The sequence below is a fragment of the Euprymna scolopes genome, chromosome 15 (assembly GCF_053919585.1).
Source record: "Euprymna scolopes isolate OS-2025 chromosome 15, ASM5391958v1, whole genome shotgun sequence".
Lineage (NCBI taxonomy): Eukaryota > Metazoa > Mollusca > Cephalopoda > Sepiida > Sepiolidae > Euprymna > Euprymna scolopes.
The window spans coordinates 130809894-130824568 of record NC_136496.1 but is presented as its reverse complement, the minus strand read 5'-3'; the positions used below and the strand labels follow the sequence as shown (position 1 = coordinate 130824568).

At 36.2% G+C, this 14675-nt stretch overlaps 1 protein-coding gene across 1 annotated transcript in view; it reads left to right on the top strand.

Moving 5' to 3' along the window:
- The window catches only part of LOC145294148 (uncharacterized), a 273376-nt gene that overhangs the window by 85233 nt on the left and 173468 nt on the right, over window positions 1–14675 (top strand). The window contains exon 12 of the mRNA XM_080141253.1: window positions 7534–7611. Within this exon, the coding sequence (XP_079997379.1) occupies window positions 7534–7611 (78 nt within the window). The remainder of the gene's footprint in view (window positions 1–7533; window positions 7612–14675) is intronic.

Below are 14675 nucleotides of genomic sequence, written 5' to 3'. Positions count from 1 at the left end.
TCAAAACATTAATTTGATTATCCTCAAACCATTTCTTGACTATTTTGGCAGTATGTTTTGGATCATTATCCTGTTGAAGGACCCAGTTTGGTCCTAAATGGAGCTTCTCCGCATCCTGTCTAATGTTTTTCTTGAGTATCTCCAAATATTGCTCCTTCTTCATGGTTCCATCTATCTTGACCAAACTACCTGGACCACTAGCCGAAAAGGAGCCCCAAAACATTAGGCTACCACCACCATGTTTCACCGTGGGTATGGTGTTCTTTGGGTTGTAAGCTTCTCCTTTCTTCCTTCAAACGTAAGAAGCATCCATATGGCCAAACAATTCAATTTTTGTTTCGTCAGTCCACAAAATACTTGAGAAAACGGACTCTGGAGAATTCACATGGGTCCTAGCAAACTTTAGACGTGCTGCAAGGTGTTTTCCGGTGTGCAATGGAGTCCTTCTTGGTCTTCTTCCTTTCAGACCATTTTCATGCAGAGTCCTTTGCAATGTTTGCCTTGATATTTTTATGCCAGAAGACTCCAGATTTTCTAAAATGTCCTTATTAGTGGTGGTTGGATTTGCATTAACACTTCTTACAATATTCCTGGTGGCTCTAGCAGACAGTTTCCTTTTTCTTCCTCTACCAATCAAGTTGTTTGTTGTGTGGTGGCTCTGGAATTTTTTGATGATGCTCTGTACTGTTGCTGTAGGGACCTCAAATTTCTTGAAAATTGACTTGTAACCTAAACCATCATTATGTGAATTCACAATTTTAGTCCTAAGATCATTACTAAGCTCTTTTTTCTTCCCCATTCTAATAATTTTTATTCTTTTATTGGTTTTCAGTTGATATCATTTTAATTTCTGAAAAATGCAAAAAACGAAATGAAATTAATCAAAGGTTGTATAAAAGCATTCAAAATAAGAATCAAACAGAAAACAAACAGTCAGAAACTCGATTAATACTGAAAAAATAAGGGGGTATGATTATTTTTGAACATTGCAGATTTTATAAATAGCTGTATATTTCTTTTATTACAAGTATCCCGAGATTTTAAAATGACGAAAATGATCAGAAGAGGTTTATTAAGAATATGTATCAATATGGACGTAAACAATAAATTCTTACAAAAGTTACACCTAATAAACTCAATTTTCAAGGGGGGTATGAATAATATCGGGCACAACTGTATATATATATACACATATATACATATATACATATAGTGGATGAATAGCCAACAAAATTAGGATTTGTAAGAATTCTAGTGACACTTCTATTAAGTTTAGCAATTAGCTGACGGCTCCAATCCCACCTCATTTGACCTAGGGGTTGAATCTCACGATACTAACCACACCGATGAAGCACTGAGGCTCTGCTCAAGCAATAGCATCACATTTATGTTTTTACTTTAAAAGAGTAACATAAAAGGAGGAGATAATTTACACATTTGGGAGGAATTTGGAAATAAATACATAATCATTGTACCCAGTGTAAAATCTTTTTTCATTTAGTTAAACTTTACTTCGTTCAATTGTATTTTTAAAAATCAAAATATGTTTAATTAATCTCAAATCAATTTAATTTTAATGTGTAATCTGAAGTTTTATTCGATTTTGTATTTATTTTTATAGATGACATAATCATGATGACACACTGATTACCGTTAGATCACCAAAGTTAAGCACCGTTGAGCATGGTTAGTACTAAAATGGGTGACTATTTGGGAATACAGGTGCTGTATGCGCTGTCCATTTATCTTGGCATTGTTTCTAGTCATCCTGAACTTCTCCTTGTCATTGGAATCAGGCAGTCCTGATTCATAAGTGTGGTTAGGGATTATGCAACCCTTGCTTCACAATTACACGTGCAGGAACTATTACAGAGGTTATTCATTGTCTCTTGAGACATAACAGCGGCCATTTATTTCTCCCCTTTCATTTTCCCCTCAAAAAAGAATGAATTATCCCTCCGCTTCATGTCACTCTCTTAAAATTAAAATAAGAATTGATTCATATGACCACAAAAATATTTTTATTAAAATCTCGTATTGCTTCATATGACCACAACGCTGCAGAAGCATCAAAAAATATTTTTTATTAAAATCAGAAATGCTTCATATGACCACAACGCTTCAGAAGCAGCAAAAAATATTTTTATTAAAGTCAGAAATGCTTCATATGACCACAACGCTGCAGAAGCATCAAAAAATATTTTTTATTAAAGTCAGAAATGCTTCATATGACCACAAAAATATTTTTATTAAAATCTCGTATTGCTTCATATGACCACAACGCTGTAGAAGCATCAAAAAATATTTTTTATTAAAATCAGAAATGCTTCATATGACCACAACGCTTCAGAAGCATCAAAAAATATTTTTTATTAAAATCAGAAATGCTTCATATGACCACAACGCTGCAGAAGCATCAAAAAATATTTTTTATTAAAGTCAGAAATGCTTCATATGACCACAAAAATATTTTTATTAAAATCTCGTATTGCTTCATATGACCACAACGCTGCAGAAGCATCAAAAAATATTTTTTATTAAAATCAGAAATGCTTCATATGACCACAACGCTTCAGAAGCAGCAAAAAATATTTTTATTAAAGTCAGAAATGCTTCATATGACCACAACGCTGCAGAAGCATCAAAAAATATTTTTTATTAAAGTCAGAAATGCTTCATATGACCACAAAAATATTTTTATTAAAATCTCGTATTGCTTCATATGACCACAACGCTGTAGAAGCATCAAAAAATATTTTTTATTAAAATCAGAAATGCTTCATATGACCACAACGCTTCAGAAGCAGCAAAAAATATTTTTATTAAAGTCAGAAATGCTTCATATGACCACAACGCTGCAGAAGCATCAAAAAATATTTTTTATTAAAGTCAGAAATGCTTCATATGACCACAAAAATATTTTTATTAAAATCTCGTATTGCTTCATATGACCACAACGCTGTAGAAGCATCAAAAAATATTTTTTATTAAAATCAGAAATGCTTCATATGACCACAACGCTTCAGAAGCAGCAAAAAATATTTTTATTAAAGTCAGAAATGCTTCATATGACCACAACGCTGCAGAAGCATCAAAAAATATTTTTTATTAAAGTCAGAAATGCTTCATATGACCACAACGCTGCAGAAGCATCAAAAAATATTTTTTATTAAAGTCAGAAATGCTTCATATGACCACAACGCTGCAGAAGCAGCAAAAAATATTTTTTATTAAAGTCAGAAATGCTTCATATGACCGCAACGCTGCAGAAGCAGCAAAAAATATTTTTTATTAAAGTCAGAAATGCTTCATATGACCACAACGCTGCAGAAGCAGCAAAAAATATTTTTTATTAAAATCTCATATTGCTTTCAAAATCATCGTTTTATAATTCAAAATGTCAGCAATCCAGACACTATTTTCTATTTCATTATGCAAAGCCATTTTATCCCACCGTCGTCATCACGACAGTGAATCCAGTTTCACTTCAATATTAAAAACTGCTTGTAAAAATAAAATAAACAAAATGTCACAAAAAATTTATAATGTAATTACGTGTTAGGTTAAAAAAAAAAAAAAAACAGTACACCAAAAGTTATGCAAATTTATTTAGTACTTTTGTTGTAAAAGGATTGATTGTTGAATTCTCTCATTGGCTATTTTGGCCTTCATTAAGAGCAATGCCAAAGGGACGTAACTCAATTGGCCAGCCTTAACGAAGCCCCCCCCCCTCTCCACATGTGAAGATAATGGCTTCCAAAAATTTACATGGGAATGATTTGATTTGATTTTTTAAAAACAAAGCATTAGATGAATTTGGTGTACAGCCTTTTTTTTTTTTTAACCTAACATGATAACAAGTTTTTGTGTAATTATGTTTTTTTATATTGGAATAAAATTGGATGAGTACCAAAGGAAAGTTTGTTTGAAATTTATTTTATTTTCCTAAGAAGGCATTAGATTGCCAAAAAATCCGTCTGAATTCTTGAGTTCAACATGTAACAAAGCATGTATGAGTGCGTGTGAAAATATCAACAGCTGAAAGATAGATGGCTAGCAAATGTATTAGCAGCAGCAGCCGTTTGTGCAATATGCAAATTAGCAAGTGTGCACGTGAGAAGAAATGAAAAAGAAAAGACAGCAAGGGAGAAGCAAAGTCCGTGCTGGGCGTGTAAAGTTGAAGGCAGGAAATGGCTGACTAATGCCAGCATGAAATCAAAGCAGGAAAGAAAAACACTGTCAAGTGAGATGGACGTTTAGCCCTGTGGTGGCGGTGAGAGACTTTTAAGCTGGTGTCGAGATGGTGGGGTTTTGTTAATCTCATGACAAGCGAAATGAACAGTAAAAAAAAAAAAAAAAAGAAGCAGACATTGTTTAGGAAGTAATGGTAATAAATGCCTTTTGTTAAAAGAGAAAAAAAAATACTGAATCGAATTTATTTTTGTTTGGTTGTTCCTTTTCGGTGGTACTGCACGGCATAGGGGTTCGAGAAAGGTTTGAACTGTAACGAACACAATTCAAGAGTAGAAAGATTCCCAAGATAGATAAGATCGACACCTGAAGAATGTTGTAGGTTACATCGTCTGAAACGTTATGCAAAAAATATTCAAATAAATTTTAAAAAATAGTTCAAATAATCGAAATAATAGACTGACAAATGATAAATCGTAATAATATTGATGTAGATGGGCATCTGAAAATCATGATATTGATTGATAAGGTTAGACAACAAACTCATCATATCGATTATGGTTGGCTCAGCATTTCCAGTGCAAATTACTGCCTCAACTGCCACAAAAAAAAAAAAATTGGCAGCAAAGCAACCTATATTCTCTCCAAACTATCAATTATTAAAGAGGAGATAACTCTTCATAGAAATAGTAATAATTGGTTAAGTAGTTCGGATTCAGAAAAGTGCCATTGCTTCATTTATCCCCCTCCTCCCTTCAATGGTCTATCTGCTACAAGTTAGTCTTTATTTACTTGCCTCCCCAATACGACAAATAGGCAACATAGATCTTTAATGAAAAATGCAGCTCCCCAAAACGAGACACTCTAAATTGAGACAAAAATGAAAATTGCCTCAGTTTAGAAGGATCTCTTCCTTACTGATTGAAGACAAAACAGATAAGGTGTAGCATTAGAACAGATGCAACACTTTGTTACCAGCAAAAATTGGTCAAAATGGCTGCTCTGATAATTTATTTAAAAAAAACAATCTTCATCTTTGTCTCTTTCTATTTATAACACCTAACATGACTAAGATTCACTTAAAGTTTGAATGAATAAAATGATGTTTGATCTTATTTATGACAAAGAAATGATATTTTGGTATTTATGCAGAATACAGACCACATTATCATCGGCATATTCCGACAGGTTATGTAAATCGCCAGAAAATGCCCAACAAAAATTTTGTTACATTTTTTTTAGTGAAAACGCTTGTCAATGTCAAAAGCTAGGAAAACGTTAAAAACGTTAAGAAGAAAAAATAAATATACAAGTAAACAGTTATCGCCAATTTTTTTGGTTTTGAAAAAAATACAATAAAACAGCAATAGAAAGAAAGAAACTTAAAAAAAGATAAAAAAAAAAAGTTCAAAGCAAGAAAAAAAAACTCATTGTGTGGCAAGTTTTGTGAATAAATATTTTTTTTTATTACAAAGAAAATATGGTAAAACAACTGGTAGCGAACACTTGTTTATTTAGTTGTTTTTTTTTTCTCTTCAATCCTGTTTGGGTTGGAGAATAATTTGGTCGATACTTACATTATCGAATTTATGTGGCAGCAAAACTCCTGTTATGGTTAGGTTGTTTTTCTGTTCAAGATTGTGGAAATGGAACAGAAGACATTCTGACATTTAAAACAACTTTATTGGTTATCTTTGTTAGTAAGAATTAAAAGAAAGAGTTAGTCGTTAAAAGACTTTCTGTGTAAAGACGTTGATGATTATACAAGCCTGTTAAAAGAGAAAAATGTTCAGTGGATACGTGTTGAAGTTGGTAGTAGAAGCGTGCGTCCATGTATGGATGGGGACAAAAGATTAGAGAGTCCTGTGGTAAAAAAAAAGAGTACTGCATGTGGAGATAGCCATGTAAGCTTGTTGTATTTATGCTAGCCTGTGGCCAAAGGGTCTGTGTGAAGCTGCGCTCCAACAGAGGGGTGTGCTATCAGCAAGAGACAGAAAGAAAGAGAAAAAGAAAGAGAGTGTGTTGCTGGTTTAACGTTTTATAAACTCGGTCACATGACTGAGAGCTGGCTTCTGATTGAACATGCTAGGAAGAAAGTGTATTTCAAAATCTCCAGCCGCGAGAATTCATTTCTGCTTGTGTTTGTTGCAAATCAGTTTGGGTCAGGTTATTTTTGTGTCTGTGCACCTCCAAGCATACTTATCCTTTGAAGTAATTCTTTTCTTTTTAAAATTTCACGTATGTGCACATGTTTGGCAACTCTCCTTTTTTCATTTATTAGTTTCCCTTTTTTGTGACAAAATTCAATAATTGCTTCAAGATACGAAGGTATCGATTCCAACTCGATTAGATTTGTGTTGACTTTTATCAATTTAAAAAAAATCTTTTTGAATTTTCTTCCATATGTTTTTATCACGTTTGCCAATCGTCGGCTGCTGCGATTGCACTGGCAACACATTTCGGCACTTTTTAGCAGTTTACGAAACTGGTTGAAATATGTCTACAAATCATCGATTTTAGCATTCTGCATAAGTACCGATATTTTTGTACTAAGTGACACAACAGAAATCATAACAAGAATGAATCCACTTAATCTGTGTTTGACAAAAATAAAGACCATTCAATATTTTACACTTTTGACATTATTAATTCTGTTATCAACATTTTTTTATCATGAGATGAATTTGCTGAAGATACGATATTATCGAACGAAAGAATGATAAAGTTTATGCAAACAAATTATTTTTTGTTAACAATTTGTTAAGACAGCAAAAATCAAGGGTTGGAAAAGATTAAGTGTTTAAAGAGTCTAAAGAACGTTCTGGTGAAACAAAAATTATTTTGTCTGTAAGAAAAGATTGGATACATGTGCTTATTTCAGCAAATTTGTATGTCACAGTACATATAAAATCAGTAGATATTGTACACGTGTGCACAGCTTATTAGTTTACCTCTGTATTTTTAGCAAAAGAGTGCATGTATCTATGAACTTGTGTGTATGTGCTATCAATGAGCGCACAGTAGCCCATGAACATCTTGCATCATGTTTGCTAGTTACCAAGAGCCTTCTGAGGGCACAAAAGTGCTTAGGCGAGAGTGTGAGGTACACATTTGTAGCGTCTGGAAGAAAAAGAGGAAAGAGAATGAAAAATGCTGTGTTTGGGTTTTTATAGTATGCACGAAATTTCGGGAGAGTATATTTCTTGCATTGTGAATGGTTGAAGGAAATTGCTGATTTGATATTTTGTCTAATTAAGAGTTAATATGTAAATACAACATTTGCTGCTGCTGCTATTTCCAGCAAGTTGTTTCTAAACATTTATTTGGGGTTTTATCTTCCAGAACGGATCCAGCCTGTCGATTAGCCAAGTGGGAAACAGGGTATTTACAGAAGAAAGAAGGAAAAATATCGAATTCTATGTAAGTATTTTCTTTTTATTTGTCTGGAGTAAAACTAATTTTATTCCTAACATTCTTACAAGATGCTCTTCATGCAAAATAGAAAGCTTGTTCTTGTAAAATAATAAAGAGATAAAAAAATCTGTAGGTTTATAAATAAGCAATGAAACTTATAATTATAACATTACACATTTACACACAGGACCCAATACATTGTAGCGAAGTATGTCGCAAAGAATATAGGACAAATAATAACTCAGCTCCTTGTTTTTACAATTCCATCTATTTCATCATTCTCTCGCCACGTATGACTTCTTTTTACGGTTGTGACGTCACCCATGTTTTTAACGTGCTTTCCAACGTAATCCACATCTCTAACATGATCCTCCTCTCAAACGTGCTCTTTCTCCTTTTTATAGTCTTTTTCTTTTTATTGGTACATCATTTCGCATGCATTTACATATGCACGTCTGTGCTCCGTTACACAACTATTGCATATTACTACTACTACTATTACTACTACTATTACTACTATTACTACTACTACTATTACTACTATTACTACTATTACTATTACTACTACTACTATTCAAAATTCGCTATATCTCACTCCCTATTACAAATGGTTACGTTTCCAACCCGTTTCCCTGACCAGCAAGAACAACACGCATCACTTCTAGATCTGTTTCTGACCACAGTTCCTGAGGATTGTATGACAAATGCTGACAGCCCACTCGGGAATACTGATTATGCAGTGATAATGGTCGAAATCGCCCTAAACTCTAAACCCAAGACTGAAGAGCCAGTGCTCAAAACAACGAGATATTATAAAAAGGCTGACTGGGAAGCCATCAGAGATCTTATCAGAGATGCCCCATGGGAAAATATTTTTTCTCTTCCTGCTGAACAGTGTGCAAATGAGACCACTGAATGGTTCAAAACGGCAATTGAAGCACATGTTCCCATGCGGAAATTTTATAGCAAGCCCCACTCTCCCCAATGGTTTACTTCTACTTGCGCAACTGCCATTGCTCAAAGGCAGCATGTATAGCACAGATTTAGCTGACATAAGTCCAGTTCAAACAGACATAAGTATATAGAAGCTAGAAGTAACGTTAAGAAAGAAATAGCAACAGCTAAGAGAGAATTTACTGAAACCACTAAAAAACACATAGAAGCACAAAAATTAGGAACGCGTGACTTCTGGAAAGTCTACAACAGTGTAGTAAATAATGGGCAATCAACAATTCCCCCACTAACCAACAATCACGAGGTTGTTTGCTCAGCAACCGACAAGACTAATATGCTTGCCAGTCGGTTTGCCTCAAACTCCACACTGGACTCTTGCAACCACCCTCTGCCTGACTTTCCTTTGCAGACAGACGCCACGCTAGACGATTTTAAAATCACCCCTGCTCAGGTGCATGCTATATCATAAAAAACCTTGACACTTCAAAAGCATGTGAACCCGATCTCATCCTAGCTGTGCTATTAAAAAAGTGCTCAGCCGAAGTAGCTCCAGTTCTCTCCAAACTCTACAACAAATGCTTTAATGAATCTTGCTTTCCGGACTGTTGGAAAATTGTTTCTGTGGTACCAGTATTCAAGAATTCTGGCGAAAGAACTGACCCATCTAATTATCACCTCATTAATCTTCACCCACTTTTTGCCAAAATATTTGAGACCTTAATTAACCATGCTCTAGTCCATCACCTTACAGATGCTAAACTTCTGACTGACAAACAATATGGATTTAGACAAGCCCATTCCACAGCAGACATCCTCACTGTAATCTCTGAACATATATACCATTCACTGGACAAAGCGGGGGAGGGAAAAGCGGTAGCTCTAGATATCTAAGGTTTTTGACAAGGTGTGTATGAGGGTCTCCTCAGGAAAATTAGATCATACGGTATCACTGGTAGAATACTTAACATAATTAAATCCTTCTTAGATAAGAGAAAAATCCAGGTTGTCCTCGATGGTCGTATATCTAAATATGATATAAATGCGGGAGTGCCTCAGGGATCTATCCTTGGACCTCTATTGTTCCTAATATTCATTAATGACCTCCCCGACAAAATTGCCTCTGAGATGGGTATATATGCTGATGACACCACACTCTATAACAGGCAGGACAGGAAAACAAATGAACATATATCTAAAGAAATGGCGAAAACAGTAGAGGATGACCTTCAATCTGTAGTGGAATGGGGACATAAATGGATGGTCACATTCAATGCTGCCAAGACTAAACTGGTTTCCTTCAATAATTACAAGAAACCTTCTCCGCCACTGATAGCAATGACCAGTGACTCTTTATCTGAAAGTACATCTTTCAAACTGCTTTGCCTAACGTTCACAGGAAACATGAGTTGGAACAATTACATTGAAAGCGTTGCCAGGGCAAAGAAGATGGGCTCTCTCTACTGTGCTAGAAAACTACTAACACCCGAAAGTATCCTGTACCTCTATAAGGCCACCATTCGCCCATGTATGGAGTATTGCTGTCACATTTGGGCTGGAGCATCTGCTACTAGTCTCTCGCTCCTAGACAAGGTTCAAAAGAGAGTCGCAAATTTGATAGGCCCTGAACTGGCATCTAAGCTTCAGCCTCTGTCCCGTCGATGTGATGTTGCATCCCTCTGCCTATTCTACAAGTATTTTAATGGTAAATGCTCTGGTGAACTGCAGACACTTGTGCCCCCACGACGTAGACACCCTCGACAAACCCGACAGGCAGCTAAATCCCACCCCCACACAGTAGAGATCCTTGGATGTAAAAGGTCTTTCTACTCCAGTAGTTTCTTCCCCAGAATCGCTAAACTCTGGAATTCCATTCCTGGCCACTGCTTCCCCAACTCTACTGACATACAGAAGTTCAAGTGTAACGTGAACCGACATCTTGCTGCCAAAATCGCAACATAGTACCCAGTAGTTATTGCCTCTGATAGTAACCCCCTACACCAAAGTGGCAATGTGCCTTGTTTGGGGTGAAAATGTAATAAAAAAAAAAAAATTCTTATGGAGCCAAACTGTACTTGACTTGTCTCTTTGGATTCAACAGAATTAACCCGGCCTTTGGGCTCAAGGTTTTTTTGTTTTTTTACACAGTGGTCACCACTTATCAAGGCCCGGAAGCCACTCAGGGATAAGGGTTATTGCAAGTACATTGCGTTAGTGTGGAGATTTGATGAAGTGTTTACTTAAGGGGGTGGTTCATTAGGAATTTGTTAACGTTGGACTTGAACACATCCAAGTTGTAGTCAGGTGGGAAGCAGGCAGACGGAACAGAGTTCCACAGGCGTGCACTTCTAAGAAAGAAGCTTTGTTCATGGAATCCACGTTTTGATTTAGAATAGCAGACTAAGACATGAATACAAACAAGCCAACATGTCTTCACACACAGACTTCAATGCGCTTTCTTTCTCATCCTACAGTATTGTCTCTAATGTTATCACTACGGCTAATGTGTTCCTTGACTCTCTGCTCCAACAACAACATGGAAAAAAAAAAGAAAGAAGAACATACTGATGATGAACTGTATTTTCGAAATATGTTTATAAATTTCAATAAAACTTTCAAACAAAATAAATATCTGTTTATTTTGTAATAATGCGTTGTTTTGGCTTCAAACGTATCTAATACGTATTTTATTTTATTGTCTCTAATGGTTTGTGATGTACGTTTCTATTACTTTCAGGAGACAAGTAATATATCATGGCTACGGACCATAATTTCGACACACGCACACACACACACGCGCGCACACACACACACACACACACACACACACACACACACACACACACACACACACACACACACACACACACACACCTGTCTATTTCAATAGGCCTGTATAATCTGTAATCTACATCTCCACACAGGAACACTTTTCCACAACTAACCTTTTTCACTAAACAGACTACAAAGACAACCAATAAAGTTGTTTTTTAATGTTAGAATGAGATTTCTTGTCTTTGATTCTTCAGATAAACCTAACTTGAAAGCAGGAAGTGTGAGAAAGAGGTAGTTTTGCTGGTGTCAATATTTGATTCTTCTTCTATGGCAAAACACTATAAGTAGTTTGCTAGACGGTCACTATGCGAGCCATCTTGATTATTTTCAATACAGCATCATAACTTTCTGCCAACAGCATAATAGTTCATTACTGCTACCGTTCTCTATGTGACAGCTTCTTTCTCTTGCCACGGAAAACGTATCTGTACATAAAATTGAGATAAAAAAATATAATTATCTAGAATGTTATCACTACGGCTATGACAACAGCATATTCTTTTCATTGTTTTGACTCTCGAGTGTATATCCGACACAGTTGGACACAGTTAATCAACTGAGAACCATATAACTCTATATAAAAACATGTAAAATATCAACGGATACACACTCGAGAGTCAAAACAATGAAAAGAATATGCTGTTATCATAGCATTAGTTATCACTTATTTTAATCGACAAAAACATGTTAGGTGAATTGAGGTTGAAAGCAAAACAACCAAAGATCTGGAGAGATGGAATCGATGACTCGACAGCAGAAAAGACATTGAAGTACGAGATAATGAAACGGATAAGAGATGCCAAACGCTCTGATTGGCCGAGAAATATGTGTTATGAGAAGTGGACATATTTTAAATGGTAAGCAATTAAGTTGATGTTTAGTAGGCTTTACCAATGGAAGCTAATCGCTTATAAAGGCCAACAGATACTCAAGCATATGGATTAATGATATTGTTAGTTGTATAATGACCAATATTATGAGAGGATTTGAACGATTGATGAAAAGAGCAGACTTTGATTGCGTAAGAGAAAACCTCGAGAAGTACTTGTTTACATTGGACTTGAAAACGGCTATATTTGAGTCAACTGGGAAGCAACTCTGCAGTTTTATGAAGTGCAGTTTTGAAAATGAAACTTTGCTCATGGAATTTTCGTTTCCTTTTTAGGCACAGAGAGTAAGGAAAATTGTTGACAGTGGTTGTAGTTAGACGAATGTTTGTTCTGCATGAAATGAATGAAACAAAGGAGCACCATAGATTTTTTTTGTTGTAGGTGTTACTTGACTTTGCGAACGACCGTGCTAAGAGTGTAACATTGTTGTTACAAACAAATTTCTTTTTAAACAAAAGTTTTTTTTACCATTAATCTACCATTTCGACATCACTTAAAAGTCTCTCTCCATCGTCCATCGCGCCCAGAGTACACTTTTCTTCCTCGACCTTACACCAGCCGCGGCTAGCCACCTCCTGCCATAGACCCTACACGTCTATTTCCTTTGACATCGACTTTGTTTTCCCCGAGCACGTGCTATCCTTTTTCTCTTTTTCTTGTAATGCCAACTCGCGCACACTTCCTAATTTGCATATGTGCTTTTTTCAGCTGCTGCTGCTAATTTCTTTGCTAACCAGCCATCCTTTGCTGCTGCTGATATTTTCACATGCGCTCATGTGTACTATGTTATGAAAGGTAGCCTCGCTTAATTGAGTTCCACAGAAAGTTCTAGGAAGTGTTAGATAGACAGTGAGACAGCACTGTGATGATCAGTAATGGTGGAATTTTCGTTGAATTATATTAGACGATAATTATATAATATAACTATATAAGAGGGCAGTTATAGAATATCTCCTCACCTACTTCTGCCATTTTTATTTTATGACACTGTACATAAAAAGAAAAGAAATTCAACTTCCATACGAGTCTAGGGCAATAGCTCTTGACATATCTAAGGCCTTTGATAGGGTATGGCATAAAGGTTTACTTCACAAGATCTCCAGCTATGGTATAGCTGGAAATGTCTTCTCAATTATTAAATCATTTCTTTCTGATAGGTTCATAAGAGTAGTAGTTGATGGGCGAAAATCAGAAGCTCACAGTATTAATGCTGGACTCCATCCTGGGCCCAACTCTTTTCCTGATCTACATTAATGATTTTCCAAATCACATCCTTACATCATTCATAGACATTTTTGCTGACGACACTACCATCTATGGTAGCACATCTAAGACAGTAAACGACCAAGTTCTCTCCGATTCTCTCTCCTCTGATCTTGATCACGTTGTACAATGGGGAAAAGAGTGGCTGGTTACTTTTAATGCATCTAAAACCAAGTTTCTATCTTTACATCATCAACGTTCTGATCCCCATCTGGCATCAATTAAAATGAATGGCTCTCGTCTTGGGGAGGCCTCAGGTTTTTACAGGCTTCTGGGTTTGACCTTTGCTCCTGATCTTAAATGGAATACGTACATCAAATCTGTTGCCAAGGCCGCTGGAAAAATGGTCAGATCCTTCTATCGATCCCGTAGATATCTCACTGCTGATGCAATTCTCTATCTATATAAGAGCCAGATACGTCCAAGGATGAAATACTGTTGCCACATATGGGCAGGAGCTGCTAGAAAGGACTTGTCCTGCCTTGATAGGGTTCAAAATAGACTTTGTGACCTGGTGGGAGATGTCCTTTTCTCTTCGCTGCAACCTCTATCTCACAGAAGAGATGTTGCGAGTTTGTCTCTGCTTTATTGCTTTTTTTTTTTTTGTTTTTTTTTTATTCAATTTTCACCCCAAACAAGGCACAGTGCCACTTTGAAGCAGGGGGCTACTATTAGGGAATTAATTAGCGGGGTCATTATGAAGGGAGAAGAGTAGAAAGATGTTTGTTAACATTACACTTGAACTTCTGCATATCATTGCAGTTGGGAAAGCAGAATCCCGGAAGGGAGTTCCAAAGACCCGCAGTTCTGGGGAAGAAACTATTGGAGTAAAAGGCTTTCTTGCACCTAGGGATCTCCACTGTAAAGGGATGAGACTTAGTAGCTTGTCGGGTTTGTCGGGGGTAGTTACGTCGGGGAGGTACAAGTGTTTGCAGTTCGTCAGAGCATTCACCATTAAAGTATTTTTAGAACAGGCAGAGGGATGCAACATCTCGTCGATGGGACAGAGGTTGAAGCCTAGATGACAGTTCAGGACCTATCAGGTTGGCGACTCTTTTTTGAACCCTGTCCAGGAGCGAGAGACAAGCAGCAGATGCACCAGCCCAGATGTGACAACAGTACTCCATACAT